Genomic DNA, 26,107 nt, shown 5'->3' with positions numbered 1-26,107 from the left:
TTTGTTGTTTTGTTTTGTTGTTTGTAATGTCTTGTAGCTTCTTAATGGCAGGTATCATGGGTTCTCTAATGCTAAATTATTTAATTCAAGTATTGCTTTGCATTTGAATCATTTTTTACTCAATAACCAATGACGATCAATCAGTTTGCGTATTTTTCAATTTTTTTCTCTTACTTTTTTGGCAGACAATTAATTCAAAAATGTGGATGAGTGGGTCCGGAACAGTTTGTGTGAACACACATATCAGGTCCTTCTTGGTTTTTCTCTAGAGATAAATTCACACTCATCAACTTTTTTCTTAAAAGTTTCCATGATTAACTCCAATGAAAATGGAAAAATCGCTCCATTGTATTGAAATTTCTCATCTTATTTGTGTCCACATGACTTTTCCTTCTGATTTTTCTATATTGATATTTAAATTGACATTTGAAACTTTGTTCAAGGTAATCTATATACGTTTCGACAATACAATACAATACAATACAATTAATCTCTTAATATCTGTTGCCAAAAATTGGAGCTGATATTTTACAAGGTTCAAATCCAACAAATATTTGTTGATTGTAAAACTATAACCACCGTTTCCAAACGTTTGTTCAGATATTCTATCATGAACGTTCATCAAACATTACAAAACTTTAATTAGTGAAAACGTTTTCATGAATTTGCCATGAATTTTGTTCACAATTTTCAAATCATTTTATCAGTCATTTTTGTGATTACTTTAAAATTTGTAAATTTGTTAACTTTTGATACTGCTTTTACGCATAATTCGGATCAGAGAAGTTCGATTGTGTCGGAAATAATAGCAGGCCACCCCAGCCCCAATCGGGACTTTTTTGTTCACCTTCAAATATCCGCGGCAGACAATAAAACGTTTGTTTGTGGGGGTACAGTTATTGACGAGTTTTTCGTAGTCACAGCAGCGCATTGCATCGCTAATGCTAGTAAGTAGACACTATTCATTTTCCATTCAATTGCATTTTTTGTTTTAAAAATGATAGTTTGCTTCTAATGTTTCCAAGGAACGTTTACTGAAAAACAAAAACCTCAATAAAAAGCTCGAATTTGTTACCAAATTCGCTGCGATTGAAAATTTTTGTGAATTCTATCAGTCCCTTAGTTTGAGCGAAAATTGTTGAAATTTTGTCTGTGCAAAAATAACTTTTTTTCATAATTAGTTCTGACATCGGACCACTAAAGGTTTTTGATTAACTAAACTATGAATACTCAATCAAGAAAAAAGTTGGAAAACAAGGGATTATTCTGATTACAAAATTTGTTCTTTAGAGTATGTGCCAAAAGATTGCAGACCTTATTTTGTTTAGTTGCTGCTCATATTCTTTTCTAAGTTCGATTTTGCACTGCTTCCAGCTTCTCATATTTTACAAATAATGGTTAAACTTTTTTTCAATATTTAAGGCAGACCCCATGTGGGCTCCTTTTACAGCCTTAAGGTATAAAGAGTTAGGGCTACTTACTTCGGCTTTTAAAATATATTTACCTAGTTCTCTCGGACTAAGAGACTCAGTAAAACCTTGAAGGAATTATTCAATTTTAACGGCGTATAATAGAGTTAACGCCGGAGTCAAGGTATTGAGAATACACATAGCGTGCACTACTATTACTAAAAGACTGACTGAGGTCAGCTGTGCTAGCGCTGTAAGAAAGAGAATGGCTGGAGGCGTACATTCAGTATTTCATCTGCTACATGTTCTCAATTTTTCTACAACCAGTTTTTGTTTGAAAAGATTAATTGTAGTTCAAAATATGAAAGAAACTTTACTGACTTGGCATAAATATTGGATCAAAAATTGGATTACATTGCAAGTCGTACGTAATGTATTTTTGTGTTTTTGAGGTTTTTCATGGCTAACAGTGAATATTTTTCCTTTTTGCGTAGGTCGTCACCGATCAAAAATGAGTCCGTCTGTTAAAAATGGACAACAGAGACAAAAAGGCATCAAATATGTTACTCGTACTTGCGGATAATGGAACCATTTTCCACAAATTTGAGCATTTAATTCTTCTTATAACTCTATTCAGACACAATTCAAAGACATAAATGTTAGCAGCAGTTTTGATATAAAAACTTGCAAAACTTTTAGTTGTCTTTTGAGCCGCAACCAGTATTTCAAAGAGTTTTCCCCAATTAATGGTCATCTAGTTTTTCATTTCGGGCTAACTGACAGGTTGTTAGCTGTCTTGGAATTGTTTTACTCTTATAGTAAACAACATTGACGCTGAGAACGACAGTGATGAGTACTTGGCAATATTGGTTCCTAAAAAGATTCTGAGGAAAATTGTTTCAATTAGTCGAAATGGTGGTTTGATCAGTTTTGATATTAATTAATAAAAAGTTTAATTCTTTTTAGACTAAATTCTGAATAGATATGAGATAAGCATAAAAGCTAGTATGAGAATCATTACGACGCAGAGGTATACCCAAATTGTTACGGGCAGATATGCCCAATTCGTGTATCTCGTGTTCGTCTTTACTCGTGTTCGTCTTTTATTTTATTACTACTTTATTACTACTTATATTACTTTATTACTACTTAATACTACTTATTAGTACTATTTATTACTACTTATTAAAATCGGCCAGTCCCACATTGATATACAAAGCCTTTGACGTGCAAGGGATTTTTCGGGAAAAAAATCAGTTTTTGTGGTTGCATGTATTTAAAGCAGTTTAAAGTTTTGAAAGCTTCAATTAAATCTTTATAAAAGTGCTTTTTATAAAAGTGCTCAAAATGCGAGCGAATAATAGATACCTAAATTGAGCGGAAACGTGCTACAAGATTTGTAGTCTACCTTTTGCACCGAATGTTCTTTTATTTCCCAAAATTGGCAGAACCCCTTTTGTGAAAAGTAAGATACAAAGGATGTCTCCTAGTTTCGTTCATTGTATGTATCTAATTTTCGAGCTAATTTTACTAAGGCGGAAATTTTGGGGTATACCTCTGCGTCGTAATGATTGTCGGTTTAATCCACATTGTGTATTCAGAGAAACTTAATCTTTTACCATTAATTGACCACATTAACTGATTGAATAAATTTAACAGCCGTCACTTAGTTGAAAAATCAAATTCATCTTTTCACTCTTTTCTGTCAATTTGGCGCGCCCTTAAATTGCATTCTCCCTAAAATCAGCTATCTGTCTATTAAATTGGCCAATTGTGAAAAAAAATTCTTTCACATGGTTTTCACGTGCGTGTTACGACAAAATGTTAACGCTAGTTCGAAGAGACTGATCTGGAATTCGGGAAGGTTTATTTTAAGCAAATTTGATTTTGTTTAAGCAAACTTTAAAGCAGAGTTTCTCATGCTGTCATTATTTTCTTCACACGATTACAACTCTAAAATATGAAAACGTTCAGTTTTTTTAATTGAATTGACCCGATATAAGGTACTTTTTTTTAAGATAATTGGCTCAATTTTTCACTAAAAATTTAACATTTGACAGAAGGTTATACCTTTCAAGATAAAAAAGTTTATCTCGTAAAATCAAACAAATCTTGATGCTCTTTTTTTGAAAAAATCGAGTTCAAAGATTTCGGCAAACTCCTCGAAGAAATTAAAAGAATCCGGATATTTGCCGAAATCTTGGAACTCAAATTTATCATCTGCACCTAGGATAAAAAACCTTAAAAAATTGGAGCGCTTAGTTTGAAAAATTTAGACCCGTTTTAGCCTGTAGTGAACTCCAAGTGTAAATCAGTACTGGGCAATTGTAAATGCAAGTCTCCCATGTAAAATATTTGCACGCTTTCTAGTGGGTTCGATCCCCGTACGGAACTTTATTTTTGCACTTGGCCCAAGTCTGACCATTGTAAAATCAGACTGAACGCAAGTCTGACCAGTCAAAAAAGTGACATGAATCAGTCTATGATTCAGTACTGATGAGGAATTGCATTTATACTGGCCCAGTACTGAAACGCACTTGGAGTTAGGTACGGGAGAGTACTTTTCCTTTCTGTAATTTTTTTCGGCTATTGAAATTTTTTATTGCTTTAGTTACAGTTGTTTAGTAAGCTAGGAAATTTCTGATCGCTGTAACCCCAGCTAAGTGGGTGTATAGTATTTGAAAAAACTCGAAATTTTGAGCAAAAAATTTCGGCGCCATTTTGAAGATGTAACGCAATCTGTGAATGTATTTTTTGAATATTTCAGTCAGTTGTAAGATAGAAGTGGGTGACTTTGCAATCAGAGGATCTGTTAGGGAGGTGTTCCATTCTGTCAAGTTCCACATTCATGCATTGTGAGTCAATATTCAAATCATCAGATCGGGAATCTATTCTGTCCCCCTCCCCATCGTTTTTATGACACCACCCATTTACCGATTTTACAGATTATGCTTTTATATACAAATTTTTATGTGCAAAAAATATGTACAATTACGTTATTATGTAGAAAATTAGCAAGTGTGCCCGTAAAAGTTATATGCCAGACCTGTTATGTTATTGGTGATTGCCTACTCCCGCTCTAATAAGGTTATGCGCCCACACCCACCCCTCAGTGAAAAAACGTGCCCATGCATAGTAATTAATTGTGTTTTAATACAGTATGTGATTTTGGGGTTGCAATTATTCATACCTATGAAGCTGAGGGTGGGGGCAAATTAAAAAGATCGGCTTTATCAACGAGAAAACTTCACTCTTCCTTGTGTTGTGGATACCATTGTCGGAAACGAATGGTTATCTTGCAAGATCTTGTAAGAATCCGGCAGAATCTTGCAAGATAACCGTTCGCAAAAAGACGTTTTTACATTTAGAAAGACCCTACACTTAGAAAGAAAACGCTAAAACGGTTGAAATATTTGACATCGACAAAAAAGCGAAAGACAAACTAATTAAAAAAAACTTCTATTCTCGCTGATCTTCAGTTTTTCAATTTTCTGTTTTTTCATTTTTCTTGAATTTCAGTAGGTTTTTCATTTTGAGAATCGAACCTTTACAGAAACTAGAAGACCTACAATGCAAAGCACTACATGTTTTTAAATAAAGATGATACTTTTTAAAAATTTTATTAGGTTCTAATTTGCCGAATTACCTCTTTTAATAATCTCTTAAAACTCCATTTCAAAATTAGCTTTCAATCTATGTTTTGTATGCTATGCTGGTAAGAACATATATGTTTCAAAGTTTTTTTAAATTGTTTCTTTTTTTTGCCACATTTTCGGTACTTACAAAAAACCATATACAATAAAACACCTCGATTTTTGTTAAGATTGATTGAGTGTTCACTTGTGCAATAATTTTTACCTCTTTCAGAGCAAATTTTATGCTTGTTTTGTATTATTATTTTTTTTGCAAGAATCTTGCAAGATGACCATTTGTCTTGAAAGAATCTTGCAAGATAACCGTTCGTCTTGCAAGATCTTGCAAAATAACTTTTTTGCAAGATTCTGGCAGATTCTGGATAACGTTTCCGTCTCAACTTGGGTATTTAAAAGATCTTTTCCGTTTATGTCATGGTCATATACTGCATGCCTTTTTCATGGTAAACATACAATAATGTCCCTAAAAACACTCCAGCGCTTTGCTATGCGAACAAAAAAATAAATCTTCTGCAGTCCTCTGTCATCAGCTACCATTAAGCCATTTCTACATTATTTCTACTATTTCTACATAATGATTTACCATTTAATGGCACGTGCTCTGTAACTGGGGAAGCATAACGTACTGTGGGGGGCACAAACGGAAAAGATCCAAAATTCTTTTATCAATTGTTTTCCCCAATAATTTTTTTCTCTAAGCGCAATTTTTTTGATCAAGTCTCAACTTGGCATTAGGCTTTGCTCTATTTGGATCTTCTCTGCTTGTGCACCCCCCCCCCCCCCCGTACGTTATGTACCCCCAGTTACAGAGCACGTGCCATTATATAGTAAATCATTATGTAAAAATATGGCACGTACGCCGGGGGATGCAAATTATATGCACCCACTAAGCTGGGGGTGTACGAACGGAAAAGATCCCTCTATTTTGTTATCTCTAATGTTGATCCTGAACGGTTTTTAATTCCTAATGCTACCAATAAAAATTTGAGTATTTCCCATTTTGCCCCCCCCCATTATGGTATAATTACTTTGTTTGGGGGGTATAGAATATATGACCACTAAGTTGAGGGGGGGGGGGGGGCTATAATGAGAAAGACTCTGAATTTGCTACAATTTCTTTCATTTTGCTTTGTCACATCTGTAATTGCGAGTGATATTATTCTGCCACAAAACTATTCAAAAAACAAGTTACTGCTCTTTTATTCTCTTTCCCGGGTTGACCACACTTACTCGCCATAAAACGAATCGCCATATATAGTAACTTGCTTACCATAAAACAGACTATATACGGTAATTTACTTACAATAAAAGGGACCAAATATGGTAATTTAATTACCATGAAAAGACCATATATGGTAACTTACTTACCATAAAACGGACCACATATTGTGACTTATTTACCATAAAACGGACCTTATATGGTAAATTAATAATCAGAAAATGGACCATATATGGTAACTTACCTAGCATAAAACGGGCCATAAATTGTAAATTACTTACCAAAAAACGGACCATATATGGTAACTTATTTACCATAAAACGGACAATATATGGTAACCTACTTACCCTAAAACGGACAATATATGGTAACTTAATTAGCATAAAACGGACCATATATTGTAACTTAATTACCATAAAACGGACCAAATATTGTAGTCAGCTACTCACCATAAAACGACCATATCTTGTAACTTACTTCCCATAAAACGGACCATATATGGTAACTTAATTACCATAAGACCGACCATATATTGTAACCTACTTACCATGAAACGGACCATCTATGGTCGTTAATTACTCGCCAAAAAGCGGACCTTATATTGTTACTTACTTACCATAAAACGGACCATATATGGTGACTTAGTTACCATAAGACGGTCCATATACTGAAACTTACTTACCTTAAAACGGACCATATATGGTAACTTACTTACCATCAAACGGACCATACATGGTAAACTACTTATTATAAAAACGGACCATATGTTGTAACGGACCATAAAACGGACAAAAAATCGTCGTCAATTACTCACCATTAAACGGACAATATATGGCTGTTAATTACTCACCATAAAACGGACCATATAGTGTAACATACTTACCATAAAACGGACCAAAAATGTTAACTTATTTACGATAAGATGGACAATATATGGTAAACTACTTACCAAAAAACGGACCATAAATGACAATTTACTTATCATAAAACGGACTATATATGTTCGTTGATTACTCACCATAAAAAAGACCTTATATGGTAAATTAATTACCATAAAATGGACCATCTATTGTAACTTATTTACCATAAAAAGACCATATATGGTCGTTAATTATTCACCAAAAAGAAGACCTTATATTGTAACTTACTTACCATAAAGCGGACCATACACGGTAACTTACTTTTTACTTAACATAAAACAAACCATATATGGTTACTTACTTACCATAAGACCGACCATATATGGTAATTTAATTACCATAAAATGGACCATATTTGGTAACTTACTTAGCAAAAAACGGGCCTTTAAATGTAACTTACTTACAATAAAACGGACCAAATAAGGTCGTTAATTACTCACCATAAAACGGACAAAATATGGTCGTTATTTACTCAACATAAAACGGACCATATATTGTAAATCACTTACCATCAAACGGACCAATGGTAACTTACTTACCATAAGATGGACCATATACTGTAAATTACTTGCCATAAAACCGACCATATATGTTAACTTACTTACCATAAAACGGACCAGATATTGTAACTTGCTTAGCATAAGATGGACCATATATTTTAATTTACTTGCCATAAAATGGACCATAAACTGTAACTTACTTAAAACGGACCAAATATGGTAACTTACTTACCATAAAAGGGACCATATATGGTAACTTGCTTAGCTTAAGTTGGACCATAAACTGTAACTAACTTAGCTTAAAATGGACCATATATTTTAATTTACTTACCATAAGATGGACCATAAACTTTAACTTACTTAAAACGGACCAAATATGGAAACTTACTTACCATAAGATGGACTATATACTGTAACTTACTTACCATAAAACCGACCATATATTGTAACTTACTTACCATAAAACGGACCATATATTGTAACTTACTTACCATAAGACGGACCATATATGGTAACTTACTTACCATAAAACGGACCATATATGGTAACTTGCTTAGCATAAGACGGACCATATACTGTAACTAACTTAGCTTAAAACGGACCATATATTTTAATTTACTTACCATAAGATGGACCATAAACTGTAACTTACTTAAAACGGACCAAATATGGTAACTTACTTACCATAAAACGGACCATATATGGTAACTTGCTTAGCTTAAAACGGACCATATACTGTAACTAACTTAGCTTAAAACGGACCATATATTTTAATTTACTTACCATAAAATGGACCATAAATTTAACTTACTTAAAACGGACCAAACATGGTAACTTACTTACCCTAAGATGGACTAGATACTGTAACTTACTTACCATAAAACCGACCATATGTTGTAACTTTCTTACCATAAAACGGACCATATATGGTAACTTAATTACCATAAAACGGACCATATATGGTAACTTGCTTAGCATAAGACGGACCATATACTGTAACTAAATTAGCTGAAAACGGACCATATATTTTAATTTACTTACCATAAGATGGACCATAAACTGTAACTTACTTCAAACGGACCATATATTGTAACTTACTTACCATAAGACGGACCATATATGGTAACTTACCTTCCATAAAACGGACCATATATTGTAACTTGCTTAGCATAAGACGGACCATATACGGTAACTAACTTAGCTTAAAACGGAGCATATATTTTAATTTACTTACCATAAGATGGACCATAAACTGTAACTTACATAAAACGGACCAAATATGGTAACTTACTTACCATAAAACGGACCATATATTGTAACTTACTTTCCATGAGACGGACCATTTATGGTAACTTACTTACCAAAAAGCGGACCATATATGGTAACTTGCTTAGCATAAGACGGACCATATACTTTAACTAACTTAGCTTAAAACGGAGCATATATTTTAATTTACTTACCATAAGATGGACCGTAAACTGTAACTTACATAAAATGGACCAAATATGGTAACTTACTTACCATAAAACGGACCATATATTGTAACTTACTTACCACAAAACGGACCATATATTGTAACTTACTTACCATAAGACGGACCATATATGGTAACTTGCTTACCATAAACGGACCATATATGGTAACTTGCTTAGCATAAGACGGACCATATACTGTAACTAACTTAGCTTAAAACGGAGCTTATATTTTAATTTACTTACCATAAGATGGACCACAAACTGTAACTTACATAAAACGGACCAAATATGGTAACTTACTTACCATAAGATGGACCATATACTGTAACTTACTTACCATAAAACGGACCATATATTGTAACTTTGTTTCCATAAGACGGACCATATATGGTAACTTACTTACCATAAAACGGACCATACATGGTAACTTGCTTATCATAAGACGGACCATATACTGTAACTAACTTAACTTAAAACGGACCATATATTTTAATTTACTTACCATAAGATGGACCATAAGCTGTAACTTACTTAAAACGGACCATATATTGTAACTTACTTACCATAAGACGGACCATATATGGTAACTTGCTTACCATAAAACGGACCATATATGGTAACTTGCTTAGCATAAGACGGACCATATACTGTAACTAACTTAGCTTAAAACGGAGCATATATTTTAATTTACTTACCATAAGATGCACCATAAACTGTAACTTACATAAAACGGGCCAAATATGGTAACTTACTTACCATAGGATGGACCATATACTGTAACTTACTTACCATAAAACCGACCATATATTGTAACTTACTTACCATAAAACGGACCTGATATTGTAACTTACTTACCATAAAACGGACCATATATGGTAACTTGCTTAGCATAAGATGGACCATATATTTTAATTTACTTGCCATAAAATGGACCATAAACTGTAACTTACTTAAAACGGACCAAATATGGTAACTTACTTACCATAAAAGGGACCATATATGGTAACTTGCTTAGCTTAAGTTGGACCATATACTGTAACTAACTTAGCTTAAAATGGACCATATATTTTAATTTACTTACCATAAGATGGACCATAAACTTTAACTTACTTAAAACGGACCAAATATGGAAACTTACTTACCATAAGATGGACTATATACTGTAACTTACTTACCATAAAACCGACCATATATTGTAACTTACTTACCATAAAACGGACCATATATTGTAACTTACTTACCATAAGACGGACCATATATGGTAACTTACTTACCATAAAACGGACCATATATGGTAACTTGCTTAGCATAAGACGGACCATATACTGTAACTAACTTAGCTTAAAACGGACCATATATTTTAATTTACTTACCATAAGATGGACCATAAACTGTAACTTACTTAAAACGGACCAAATATGGTAACTTACTTACCATAAAACGGACCATATATGGTAACTTGCTTAGCTTAAAACGGACCATATACTGTAACTAACTTAGCTTAAAACGGACCATATATTTTAATTTACTTACCATAAAATGGACCATAAATTTAACTTACTTAAAACGGACCAAACATGGTAACTTACTTACCCTAAGATGGACTAGATACTGTAACTTACTTACCATAAAACCGACCATATGTTGTAACTTTCTTACCATAAAACGGACCATATATGGTAACTTAATTACCATAAAACGGACCATATATGGTAACTTGCTTAGCATAAGACGGACCATATACTGTAACTAAATTAGCTGAAAACGGACCATATATTTTAATTTACTTACCATAAGATGGACCATAAACTGTAACTTACTTCAAACGGACCATATATTGTAACTTACTTACCATAAGACGGACCATATATGGTAACTTACCTTCCATAAAACGGACCATATATTGTAACTTGCTTAGCATAAGACGGACCATATACGGTAACTAACTTAGCTTAAAACGGAGCATATATTTTAATTTACTTACCATAAGATGGACCATAAACTGTAACTTACATAAAACGGACCAAATATGGTAACTTACTTACCATAAAACGGACCATATATTGTAACTTACTTTCCATGAGACGGACCATTTATGGTAACTTACTTACCAAAAAGCGGACCATATATGGTAACTTGCTTAGCATAAGACGGACCATATACTTTAACTAACTTAGCTTAAAACGGAGCATATATTTTAATTTACTTACCATAAGATGGACCGTAAACTGTAACTTACATAAAATGGACCAAATATGGTAACTTACTTACCATAAAACGGACCATATATTGTAACTTACTTACCACAAAACGGACCATATATTGTAACTTACTTTCCATAAGACGGACCATATATGGTAACTTACTTATCATAAAACGGACCATACATGGTAACTTGCTTAGCATAAGACGGACAATTTACTGTAACTAACTTAGCTTAAAACGGACCATATATTTTAATTTACTTACCCTAAGATGGACCATAAACTGTAACTTACTTAAAACGGACCATATATTGTAACTTACTTACCATAAGACGGACCATATATGGTAACTTGCTTACCATAAACGGACCATATATGGTAACTTGCTTAGCATAAGACGGACCATATACTGTAACTAACTTAGCTTAAAACGGAGCTTATATTTTAATTTACTTACCATAAGATGGACCACAAACTGTAACTTACATAAAACGGACCAAATATGGTAACTTACTTACCATAAGATGGACCATATACTGTAACTTACTTACCATAAAACGGACCATACATGGTAACTTGCTTATCATAAGACGGACCATATACTGTAACTAACTTAACTTAAAACGGACCATATCTTTTAATTTACTTACCATAAGATGGACCATAAGCTGTAACTTACTTAAAACGGACCATATATTGTAACTTACTTACCATAAGACGGACCATATATGGTAACTTGCTTACCATAAAACGGACCATATATGGTAACTTGCTTAGCATAAGACGGACCATATACTGTAACTAACTTAGCTTAAAACGGAGCATATATTTTAATTTACTTACCATAAGATGCACCATAAACTGTAACTTACATAAAACGGGCCAAATATGGTAACTTACTTACCATAGGATGGACCATATACTGTAACTTACTTACCATAAAACCGACCATATATTGTAACTTACTTACCATAAAACGGACCTGATATTGTAACTTACTTTCCATAAGACGGAACATATATGGTAACTTACTTACCATAAAACGGACCATATATGGTAACTTGCTTAGCATAAGATGGACCATATACTGTAACTAACTTAGCTTAAAACGGACCATATATTTTAATTTACTTAACATAAGAAGGACCATAAACTGTAACTTACTTACCATAAGACGAACGACATATGGTAACTTACTTACCATAAAACGGACCATACATGGTAAATTACTTCTGATAAAAAGGACCATATAATGTAACTTACTTACCATATAACGGATCAAATATGGTCGTCAATTACTCACCATAAAACGGACCATATATGGTCGTTAATTACTCAGCATAAAACGGACTATATAATATAACTTACTTACCATAAAACGGAATATATATGGTAACTTACTTACCATAAAACGGAACATATATTGTAACTTACTTACCATAAGACGAACCACATATGGTAACTTACTTACCATAAAACGGACCATACATGGTAAATTACTTATGATAAAACGGACCATATAATGTAACTTACTTACCATATAACGCTTCAAATATGGTCGTCAATTACTCACCATAAAACGGACCATAAATGGCCGTTAATTACTCAGCATAAAACGGACTATATAATGTAACTTACTTACCATAAAACGGAATATAAATGGTAACTTACTTACCATAAGACGGACCATATATGGTAAAGTACGTACCATAAGAGGAACCATATATGGTAATTTACTTAGCAAAAAACGGACCATATATTCAAACTTACTTACCATAAAACGGACCATATATGGTAACTCGCTTAGCATAAGACGGACCATATACTGTAACTAACTTAGCTTAGAACGGGCAGTAGTAAGTAAATACTGTCTCAAGAGAGGGGGGTTACCCTACGATACTTAAACATGGGATAATAGGGGGTTATCCTAGACGGAAAGGGACTAAGGGGATTAGGCGGCCTTGAAACTCATTTTTCCGTCATGACAACCCTAGCGACGGTTGATTTGAAAGCTATTCACGAAATTTACAAGGAATTGAAAAAGGATTATTTTCAATACGGTGAAAGGTTTCTTTATTTCTTGGCAACATGTCAGTGCTTGGCTCCTGATCTTGATTTGGATATTGCGATGAAAATGAGACCCTATGGTGGACTGATTGGTATTGATAATTCGTCTCTGGACAATTATTTCAAATCTTACAAAATTTTGAGCTTGCATGCTATACTTCACGACGCTTCAGGTTTTGTCTTTGAATATAGTGAAAAAGGGCCGGGCTATTTGTATGTCCTACCGTGTCCAGTGACAAACGAGTATCTTGGTCACGTGACAGGACTTGCCTTCTGTCTATATGTTAAGACTTTTAAAAGCAATTTGTTCAGTTTTCTGGAATGTTGAAATCCAGACCAGTTGTTCTTGATTTTGAAGGCTTTCGACATAAAAAGTCGGTTTTATTATCAAAGAATTAGCTGTTTCGACAGAAAATTATTGCGATACTGTGTTATTCTTACCCCCAACTTCATTCAACATACTGTCTTCGAGTGAGAGACGATCATACAGTTGGGTGTCAAAATATCTCCATGGTGTGAATTGGGAGAGTGGAGATTATCCATATTGTTATTTGCAACAAATTTTTGATAGCATAGCACTTCGATTTCCCTTGGCAACTTTTTATGCGAAGGGAACAGAAAAACAGAAACTGTTCAGAAACTTCTCAAAAAGGACGTTATCAATTTAGAGATTTTATTATGTCCAAAAATTGAAAATTTGAAATTTTTTCACGAGACACCAATTTGTACTTTACATGTTTTAAGCTGTCCTAAGCGGCAAAGAAATCAACACTGTGTAAGAAAAAAAACTACACTTTTTTACCTGTGGCTAACAAATGAATCGACGGTCCGAGAAAGCAGCATCGTCTCTACTTCAAGTGAACTTGTCCCCAAATTTAGTGCTTTACAGTTGTATAGCGGATAAAAATAAATTAACAGCTACATTTGTGAAAGAGGAAAAATTTGACAGTCGTGGTCAAACTGTACTGAGGAGACAGCAAATTGTCTGTACTGGAGCTGAATTAGAAGCCTTCAAGAAATACCTTTCACTTTTGGAGTACTTTCAATTGTACCATGTCTTCGGAAGAGAAATTGCGAAAGCTGAAACTAACCCCTTTACCTATGCCCAAGCGTGCAGAACCAGGTCTGATGTCACTGAACGGTAAGAGCCTTCCAGCTGAAATAAGACGAAGAATTGAAAAGAACAACGTACACTCAATTGTTTTCAGAGAAAAAACTGACAGAGTAAATGCGAACTACACCATTACTTTTATCAATGATAATCAAAACTCACAATTTGTATCTTATGAAATTTATATAATGAAATAACCAAATATACCTCTTTTTTTAAAAAAACTTATTTTGAAATGAGTAAAGCAGAGGATCAGTTAGATACAGGCGGGGCAATAACTGACTTAGTGTTTGATGATAATCATCATGAAAGACGATCATGGAGGTTTTGTAATTCAAGGATACCACGATCAGAAGTTGTTTATTTTACACAAGTTTTTATTATAATTTTTCTCATAATAGTTTCTCTGGTAAAACTTGTGTTTTTCCAGCTTGAATGTGAAGAGTCTATATTTTGGTTTTCTCTTCTTTCTTGTACAGCTGGATACGCTCTTCCCAACCCAAAATTATGAATAGAATCATTTCAACAACTGACCGGTTGTTTATGGCCGTTTGCGGTCCGTCATGTGTGGAAAAACAGAGCTTATTTTCAGAATGTTACCCGAAAACACTTTTTCTCCAAAGTTCCTCTCGATTTTTTATTTCTACCAACATGAACAACCCAAATTTAAGTCACTAGAGGCAAAATTAAACATACAGTTTACCAAATTTTTAAGCTTCGATTTGATATCGGCGCTCGAAAACTGTCTGTTGGGGTTTGACGATTCATGTGAAGAGATTTTTAATGACAAAGAGTTTTCGAAATTGGCTACAGCAGGACGTCACAAAAACATTAGTGTAATTTACGTAAAACACAATTTATTTCAACAAAGTAAATGGTCACGAACTATTGATCTTAATACAACACACATCATTTTATTCAAATCACCCCGTGACATTCAACAGATTGTTTTAATTGGTCGACAGATTAATAACACGCAATTTTTGAAAGATAGCTACGAGCTAGCAACCAGACAACCCTTTGGTCATTTACTGATCGATCCGGATCCAAAAACATCGGACGTTTTACGTCACTGCTCCAATATTGTTCCACCAGGACCATCCGTTTTTTACTTTCCCCAGCTAAAGCTGCTATAACCAATTTGAGTAATGAGAGAGAAAGAGCTTTGTATGCTGCGGCGAATGTTAGAGACATCGGACATAAAGTCAAAAGAACTAATCAAGTCGGCACCAAATAGTTTTATTAACTTTCTTTGCGAGTGTTTGCTTAATGTTGTCAACGGTAACGTTCCCGTCAAGAAAACATTAATACAAGGTCATGAAAATTCATTTAAAAAACTTTTTTCTAAACAAACAAGTTTAAAAAATAAAAGGCTGATTTTTGCTAAAAACGCGGTTCTTTTGAAAGATATTGCTCTCTCGTGTTACCTTCATCTGAGGAAGTGATAATGTATACTGAAGAATTTATCTTAAATCCCAAAAGAATGTTCATGTCAACACAACCGGCAAGAAGTGAAATTTTTGACAATCCTGTCTACAAACAGAAAGCCACGCAATTGTCTCTCATTCAAAGAAACATGTTACAAAATCCGGAAAAAAGTGAAAAAGAGGATGAAGCAGTCCAGACAGAACACAGCATAAATGTTGAAACAGATCATGAGGAAAAAGAGGAGCCGATGAGTGATGACAGTGAAATTGAACCTAATGTCAAAAAAAGGACAACTACAACGTTTCAGTCAATAATGAGAGATTTGGGAGTGATGGAGAAAAATAAAATCGGAAGAGCAGAAATCATTCTCAACAAGATATTAGAATCCCCGAAAATATCCATTGAAGATCCAGGTGGTATCATTCATATTGATAACCAACCACTTGGCTTAAAAGCGTCAACTTTTTTGTATAACACACAGCAGTCAGCAAAGAAAATTGACATTCAAAAATATTCTTGAGCATTATTAGCTCTCGATCTTCCACTTCATGTAGTTTCGAATACCTATGCCAAACAGATCTTGGAAGCATCCGAAAGCGAAGAAGAAATTTTTGCAAGCCCACGAGGACAATCAGGAAGCGGTTATCAAGTTACCAACCATAGACAAACGGGCACAAGAAAAAAGACGGCAGAAGGAGAGACCAATCAGCAAAAATGGTCTTACTTCTTCTGAGAAAAAAACGTTGGACCAACTGTATTTGAAGGGACCTGCATCGTTTGGAAACCCAAAGCGATTAAAAACCAACAGCAAATTATCATTTGGTAAAGTTAAGACATACTTGGAAACCAAGTCATCTTTTACAAAATATCGACCAATTCGTTTACGATTTCCCAGACTTAAAGTGATAGTAAAAGACAAAAATGAAATTTGGTCCGTTGACTTGGCTTATGTGGATAAACTAGCAAAATACAACAGAAATGTTAAATATTTATTGGTTGCGGTCGACTGTCTTTCCAGATACATTTGTGTGGAGCCCTTAAAAACAAAGTATGCAACGGAAACTGCCTCGGCCTTTAAAGAAATGTTAAAGAACAAGCAACCACAAAAAGTGTGGGTTGATGATGGTAGGGAGTTTTTTGGAGCCTTCAAAACCTTATGCAACAAACGAGGAATTCATTTATACAGCACTTTTAGTGAAAAAAAGTCTGCATTCGCAGAGCGGAACATTTGGTCACTAAAAAACATCATCTACAAGTACCTTGAAGAAAAGTGGACATACTCCTACATAGATAAACTGGATCAATTTGTGAAAACAATTAATTCACGAGTCAACCGAGTAACCAAACTTGCTCCAAATAAAGTCACTAAAAAGGATGTTCCACGACTTGTCTCGTTGAGCGCTCAAACAATCAAATTTCAGAGACCCAAATTTTACGTTGGAGATTTTGTTAGAATTGTCAAAAAAGTCGAAGCCTTCAGGAAAGGGTATAAACAATCTTTCACCGACGAAGTTTTTGAAGTAGAAAGCTTAGCAACCTTCAATCTGCCAACGTATTCACTTATTTATGCAAACGGTGAAAAAATTGATGGTAAATTTTATCAATCAGAGTTACAGTTTGTTCGTGTAGAGAAAAATGAGTGAAAACCGTTTCACCGATGAATTCACTGTGCATGTTATTTCATCTGCTTCAAGGGAAATTTTTGACTCTAACACTCTCAGTTCATTTCGAAACTTTTTCAATGATGAAATTCAACTCGCTGGTGACTGGAGAGTAGCTCTCAGTGAGATCATTTTCCCCACAAAAATTGAGCATATTGTAAACGGAGACATGGTAGTATATAGCTTAAAAGGGTACGAAGACAGCCAGAAAAGGGCTATCGAAGCCAATGTGATCTCTCGTCCGTATAACGGTGAAAAATTGTCTATCATGACAGGAACTTATAACTCAGTTGTTGACATACTAACTACTATCAAACGAACTGTTGGACTACCAAACTTTTCATTCAGAGAGATCAAGAAAACTGGAAAGTTTGAAATTTTGATGGGGAAAAATGAAGGAATTACTTTTCCCAGTTAAGAAATTCCCAGCATTATTGGTTTTTCGGGCATTCCAGATGGCAGTGGAGTACACATAGGGTACAAAATGAAAAGCGCAACATCAAACAGTCTAATGAAGAGTGATGAAACGGCAGCATACTATGGAGAATTTCCCGTTGATCTTTGCTCGGGAAAGCACTTAATTTTTATATATACGAATATTATTGAGTACCAGTACGTCGGTGATACAAAAGCCCCCTTGCTTCGAGTCATTGATTCAAAACAACGTCTGAAAAACGGTAGTGTCTGCGAGCTTGAACCAACTCATCGAATTGTTTTTTCCAATTTAGATTACAAAAAACTCTTATCAAACACCATACAATCAATATCGATTGAGCTTCGCACCGAAACGGGAGAATTGGTTTCCTTTTCGGGAACCGGTAAAGTCATTTTAACCCCTCAGTTCAAAAAGTTTTCCAATTAGCATGGACTCTTTTTACGCTAACCAAGCAACATCCTTACCACATTTCTCTGGCCACTACCGGCAAAGAGGCAGTGGTTTTGGTGCATTAGCTGCGGGAATTGGGCGAGTCACTTTGCCCCTAGCGCGACGTTTCATTCTTCCTACTGCAAAACGTATTGGAAAAGAACTTTTAAAGCAAAGTTTTCCAGAGCTGCTAGACGTTGTCAGCAGTAAAAAATCACCCAAACAAGCACTCAAAAATACAATAAGCAACACTGTTATAAAACAAACAGGGGGAGCAAGATTTGGGCAACAAATGAAAATGATTAGGAGTCGCTCAAAAAAATCACCAAGAAAAACATTAACCAAACAAAAGTTGGTCATTTCAAAACAAAAAGTTCCAAAAAGAAGTCGGTCTGATTTCTTTTCTCAAGTTAAATATGATCGCTAACCTGTTACCAAACGAAGCAACCCATAGCTCTTTGGATCTGTTTGAGAAGCGGGCGCTCTTGGTGACTTTCGATGGAAGTTTTTGTCAAAAATTGGGACCTGTTTATAGTCCTGATGGACCCATGTTAGAGTTCGAGGTAACTGGTGACCGTAACAACTTTATTGATTTACAAAAAATTTTTTTGGAAGCCAAATGCAAAATTGTTCAGTCTTCGGGAGCTGATCTCAAATATGACGGGGCAGCTACCGATGCTCCATACTTTTGCAATAATGTGCTACATTCACTTTTCTCTGACTGCACAGTGTCAGCCAACGGGTTGAAAATCTCTAACGCAAATGGGAATTACACACACAAGAGTTTTATAGAAACTGAGTTCTCACATAACAAAGACGCAAAGAACACTTGGTTGGCATGTCAAGGCTATTGTTACGAAGAAGATCCATCTGCAATAAAAGCAGGTAAAATTGTTCGAAGAAAAAACTCGGTCAGAGAGTCAGCAGAATGCACTTTTTATGGTGAAGTAGCGGTAGACTTTGTCACATGTGATAAACATCTGCTCAGTGGTGTAACTCTTCGTATTGCATTCAGAAGATCTATTGATGATTTTGTTATCATTTCGGATGATGCTGCAAAACATTACAAGGTGAAAATTGTTGAAGCTAATTTGTACGTTCGCAAGATGACATTGAATGACGAGGTCGTGTCTGCCATTGAAAAAACCTTGCTTACTAGCCCTGCTGCCTATCCCTACTTTGAAACTTTGACAAAGACGTTTTTGGCTTCAACTGGTCTGCATAGTTGGAAGCAAGAGGACATTTTTGCACGAGAGCCAATCCGAAGACTAGCAACTTGTCTCAATACGAACGAAGTTTTTTTGGGCAACAATATGCAAAATCCTTTTCATTTTCAAAAATTTGACTTGGAACAGATATATATTTATCGGAACGGGTTACCAGTGGCTGATAGCCCAATATCTACAAATGATAACAAACTCCTTTATTTTAAAACAATAACCGATTTAGCCTATATTGATAATGGGCATGGAATAAGTCTGTCAGACTATCCCAACCATTTTATAATGGTATTTGATCTGACTAGCACCCAACAAGCTTCTCATGATTTTATACACCCGGAGCTAACAAACTGTTCCATATCTATCGAATTGGAGAAAAAGCTAGTACAATTTTTGTTGATACTGCGCGACGAGTGTCAAAAAATCGTATTCTAACAAACTGATGATGGACGAAGATGATATTAATGGTTTATTTCAGAGATGTCAAAAACTAAAGCACAAATTTCGAGGTGTATTTGCAGCAGACAATTTTCCTTCAAAATTGAAATCAAACACTTTATTAATAGTAAACGCGTCAAAATCTCAAAGTCCTGGCACGCACTGGCTCCTCATATGTAAAAAGAACGACCATCTTCTGTTTGCTGATCCCCTTGGACGATCCTTGTCTTCTTACAAGAATATCTATCAACGACTTGCAAAAAACAATGTACAGTTTCACCAATTACTTGAAAACCAACCAATTCAAGGTCAAAACTCAGAATTGTGTGGACTCCTTTTGTATTTTTATTGCTCATTTAATATTTGATGATAGACAAATTATAAATTGTAGTGATTTTCAATTGATTCGTTTTGCTCTTCACATGACGCTCTAACAAAACTAATATTGTGAAATAAATTTTTTTTTAAAACTGATTTTTTTCTTCATATACAAGACTAACAAATAGTAAATCAGAATCAATGTTTAGTTTTCCAAAACCACTCATAAATATATGCATAATCTGACAAAAAGCACCAGAATGAGAACCACTCAAAATTGATTCCACTCTTTTTAACGTTTCACTACTAAATTGATCAGTTTGAGTTTTCAAAGAAATTGTAGAACACGCAAAATTGTGAATTGTTTTCTGTGGTACAATTGATGTAGATCTCGCCAATGTTTTTGAGATTCCGCTAGTGACCGCTCTAGATTTTGATAGTTTGGTTGCCGCTGTTGCCAAGGGTGGAAGTCGCTTGCGTACATTTGCTGTATCCATTTTCTCTCCAGACTTGTTATTAAAGTCAACGGCAAGCTGTAATTTTGAAAATGTATCTCCTTTAAATTCCAGACTCGTTGAGGTTGAAAATAAGTGTCTGAAGGTAGTGAAGAGACAGGGAACTGCAAAAATTTTGATTGGCTTCATGTTCTCAACATCGATTGCACTCTCAATCAGAATGTGAAAATGGTTAGTTGTTAACTGACAAAATTCAGACTCAAAATGAGGACACACAGCCTAGTTATTTGAAGCTGTTAAGTTGGGCTTTTCATCAGCAATTAAAAACTTGAACTGCTTTTGAAATTGTTTGAAATAGTTGGGAGAGCGCTCAAACATTGCTTCCATCATCTCTACTACACTGATCAAATTTCTGTTTCTTCGCTGGGGGTGGTTTTGAATCTTGCGTTGCAGCAGCTTCACGTATTTTTTCTGCTTTTTTGACTAAATTTCCAAACTCTTCTAGAGTTAGAGAAATTCTCTGTTCAAACTCGTAATCCTCGGCCGCTTTCTTGAACAACTTTAGAAACACATATGTTCCGGTTCTTTCGTAAGTTTTTAAAGTTGCCCTGACCAAACGCTTTTCAGTTTGGGAAATGTCGAAATAGCAATCTCCAATCTGTGTGTCTTTTGAGGATGTAAACGGCATGGTAGGCAACTTGTTTTATCACTTGCTCTTAATGTAAATAACTACGAAGTTAGGAGGCGCGGCAAGTTGGGATCAAACCAGTGTCGTCATATTTTGAATTAAATCCAAGTGATTGGTAAATACAATCTCAAGTACGCCCCACGGCGTACTTGAGACTGTTCATTTTAGACTTTTATACGTATGTGACCTTAGATAATAGTTAATTAAAACCATGCCTCTATAAACCACCAGAACCTACTTGCGAACAGAGATAAAAAGTACATGTGTTTTGTATATAAAGCAATAAATTTATCAACACAACCCCACACTTCTGTGCTGGAGAGAGTTAAACATTATTAGTGTAGGGACGCATGTATTTTACAAGTTGATTTAGAACAGATGTGACCCTAGATAGTATAGTGTAGAGACCACACAAAATTTACATAAAACCAAAACAAAACAGATGTGACCCCAAATTCCTCTGTAAAGGAACCACCGTGCGGCTAACCACACGCTATAAACAAAGAGCTGTATTATGCAAGTAGACGCGACTGAAAGGAATGCTCCAATCTTTTGTTTGGTCTTAGATAAGACAAACCTTGCGAAACACATGTTGGGAAAGAATTTTGTACTTGTGTTCATTTTTAGATAATAGTTAATTAAGACCATACCTCTATAAACCACCAGAACCTACTTGCAAACAAAGATATCAAGTACATGTGTTTTGTATATAAAGCAATAAATTTATCAGCACAACCCACACTTCTGTGTGGGAGATAGTTAACCATTAATAGTGTAGGGACCCATGTATTTTACATACAAGTTGATTTAGAACAGATGTGACCCTAGATAGTATAGTGCAGAGACCACACACAATTTACATAAAACCAATACAAAACAGAAGTGACCCCAAATTCCTCTGTAAAGGAACCACAGTGTGGCTAAACACTTGTTATATACAATATATTATGCAACTAGTTGTGATTATGCTTCAATCATTTGTTTGGTCTTAGATAAGGCGAACCTTTCAAAACACATGTTGGTAAAGAATTTTGTACTTGTGTTCATTTCTTTCTTTTGCTCTTACTTAACAGTTAACTATTGAATCGAACTTGAACTTCAATACAATGTCCGTGAAAATTCTTTCGGAGTCTGCTATCTCTTTTGAGAGAACTCTTGTTTACCAAACCGTGTTTGAAAATTTTGTCGTTCTGATACAACAGAAAAGAGAAAACGATTTGTGTAACACTTACGAGCATTGTTTGACACCGAAGCTATTTATTAACGCTATTGCTGCCCTACCGGAAAAAACGGAGCCGGCTGAATCCAGCATCATTACTTCTGGAGGACACTTACCACCAAAAACTATACCACAAATGCATTCGACTGAAGAAAATTTGCCGGAGGAAGTGAGACGTATCTTGTACAGATACGACTGCGAATGTGTGCCCTTGTTCGAGAATCAACTCGGTACATATCAAGCCTACGAAAATTTTGGGTGATATGTGGGGTGTCAAATCATCACCATCCTCACTGGACAGTCAGCCACCGAGTGTTTCAGTCAGTGTTCCAACAACACTGACTGAAACACTCGGTGGATCCAAGCCCAACTTTTACTCCAACCCCAAGCCCCTCACTCTTTGAAGATTTCCAGAGGAAGAACAAGATCTCTGACAATTTTGCAAGTCAGTTTGATGTCAACATTTTATCTGGTTCAAACTATCAGACACCACAACCCCGAACAAATTCAGCAGATGTCAAGACACCCAATTGCTCGGAAACTCCAGTAGTATGCGCAGCACCAAAAAACGAAGACAAGAAGACTCTCTAATGGACATTTGTGACCTCTAACAACCTATTTAATACTGAATTATATTTCCTTTGCACTTTGGTGTGTTGTGTTACTATCTTTTGTGAATAGCTCGCTAATTGACACTCGTCTTTTATTCTTTTTACATAGCTAGCAGACTTTAGAATCAGAATTTTACAAAAATGGACATGTTCAAACATTTTCAGAAAAATAGTATCGTTTAGTTAGACAAAGTTGGGAGAAAATTTCCAAAATGGACATGTTCAAACGTGTTCGAATATATAGCAGGAAGCAAACAAGCTTCTGATTGGTTGAGAGAAAATTTGTTGAGAAAGCTATTGAAATGTAAAATTAGGTTTGAACAAAAGCTTCAAAAAATGCATAAAGTCCTTATCAAACAAAAACTTCATTTAGCAAATTGTTCTTCGTATGCTGATATAATATCAGCGCTCCTGTTGGGTATACCTTCAGGTGTTATTTAAACTAGTAAAACATCATTTTTGCAGCAAAAAGGAGGAAAAAAAGAATTTTTTTTAAAAATTGAGATTTTTCCGGTTTTTTTGCTTAATAAATTTTTTTTCGACGGAACGAAAACTCAAAATCTGAACGCCATCACCAACTGTTTTTGTGGGCTACCGATATGAAAAAAAAATTGACCACATTTCTTCTAAAAAAGATGAAAAAAAAACGAAAAAAAATTTGTTTGTTGTTTTCATGTTGACCTTTGACCCCAAAAGTCGGCTCCAACAGATAGTAGGGATGAAACTGACTATTGGGTTGACACTATCAGACACTGTACTACAAAAAAGCTCATAACGCTCGTCAAAATAAACTCAACCCTTCATGAGATAATTAACCATTAATTAACCGCTAATTAGCAACTAATTAGTCTAAGTAGTAATTAACGAAAAAAATTCCCATTTTTTTAAACGGATTTGTAATCAGTGGTACATGCTTGTCACTTTTGGTCATAAGGGTCAGGGTCAAAAAACGGCTCCTTCACCGATTTTCAAAACATCCGGACATTAACGTCTCATTAACATCTGGCATTAATTAGCAATTGAAGTACCCGAAATAATAATGATACACCAGTTTTTTTCTAAAAAACCGATTTTGTGGGGGCTGGAGACAAAATCATCTCATAACAGCTGTCATCGAAAAATGCTTGCAACAGGGGGGCTTGTCATTGGCTGTCATGTGATGACATTGATTGATCATGATTGACAGAAAATCTAACTTTTTTCCTGATAAAGATGAGCGATTTTTTCTTGTCGGGTCCTACGTTTTAGTGCTCGCGGAGCATTTTTGGTTTTGATGACCAACATCGTCAGACGCACCCATCGGCATTTACAGTAAAAAAACTACAAAAATCGCTTCTTTTTGCAACATTAAACGAAAAAAATTGAACATTTCATTTGCTTTTAGTAGATTTTTTTAGCTGTTCAAACACCGTGCATGATAACCGTTCAAGCATCTCTTGTACTTAAAATTTAACAAAGTGTACAAAAAAGCGATGTTTTTGCAATATTATTCAAAAATTCTATGGAAATCAAATCAAAACTTTCTTTTTATGTAGGCTACTGGAGTGTAATATTACATCTAACGGGTTCAAACACAAATGTTTCCTCTACCCTTATGTCATTGGAGCATATTATCTATGAAAATGAAGAAAAAAGATTAAAATATTTGATTGAAAGACCATTAAAAATTCATAAAAGTTTACTTTGACTAAACCTAAAAGTTAGCAAATCAAAAAATTGCAATTGATATGCTTTGTTACATCACATATAACTAATAACTAAAAGGAACTACCCCTGGTTTTAAAAAAATCTTTTTATATTTTGTACTAATAATTCGAATATAACAAACAAGTTTTATCATGTCAGTGTTGTTCAGTGAGAAACGTAAAGTCAAGCGCTACTTTACGTTCAACGCAACTTGATATGTTCATAGTAGTTGACTAAAGCGGGGACGCGCTCTTATTATCCAATCAAATTCGAAAATTTTGAAAGTTTGAATTGCGCGCGTCTTATATGAACCTCGTGTGGAATAGAAACAAATTCGCCATTTGAAGTTGAGTTACATGTTTACGAAAGTTGCCATTATCTCTGTTAACTTTTGAATCTTGAATTTTTCAACTATGGTTTTCAATTGCAAATATTGTTCGGCAACTTTTGCAAACAGAGGAAATCAATCTCGCCATGAGCATCTCTACCATCCCGACGAAGTAGGTTTGCCAGTCTTTACCTGTTGTATTTGTACATTCACTTGTAGAAAACTTTCTGAACTGGAACAACACATGAGGACTTGTCATCAAAAATTTACAAATTGTTGTCGGTCCTGCTATATGGGCTTTAATGACACCAGATTATTTGCTCAGCATATGATTTCTTTGCATTCTCTACCTGTCTTTGGCGATCAATTCCAACCAACTCAAGTGCCGGCCGAAACTGCTTTTAATGGTACCCTTCAGAGCTACCATCTGCCGCCATCACCAACCGAAGCCAACACAGACCTTGCTCAGTTCATGCTCCAGCATAAACCACAAATCGATTCGCTTATAGAACAAAAACTCTCACAAGGATCACAAAAAGTTCAATTTAGTGCTCATCTTCAAGTCCGAAAGCCGAGTCAAAACGAAGATCATGGAGATGAGCTTATTGAAATTTATGCAAATTCACTCATGA

At 34.9% G+C, this 26,107-nt stretch overlaps 1 protein-coding gene across 1 annotated transcript in view; it reads left to right on the top strand.

The window, feature by feature from the left end:
* Positions 1-574: 574 nt before the first annotated feature.
* Positions 575-26,107, top strand: part of LOC142349471 (mast cell protease 1A-like) — a 39,251-nt gene continuing 13,718 nt past the window's right edge. Inside the window, exons 1-2 of the mRNA XM_075401054.1 lie at positions 575-947; positions 4,177-4,264. Coding sequence (XP_075257169.1) covers positions 671-947; positions 4,177-4,264 — 365 coding nt within the window. The 5' untranslated portion in view covers positions 575-670. The remainder of the gene's footprint in view (positions 948-4,176; positions 4,265-26,107) is intronic.

Source organism: Convolutriloba macropyga, chromosome 11, assembly GCF_964194025.1.
Source record: "Convolutriloba macropyga chromosome 11, txConMacr16.3, whole genome shotgun sequence".
NCBI lineage: Eukaryota > Metazoa > Xenacoelomorpha > Acoela > Convolutidae > Convolutriloba > Convolutriloba macropyga.
The sequence above is the reverse complement of the archived record's forward strand: the minus strand, read 5'-3'. Positions and strand labels throughout refer to the sequence as shown.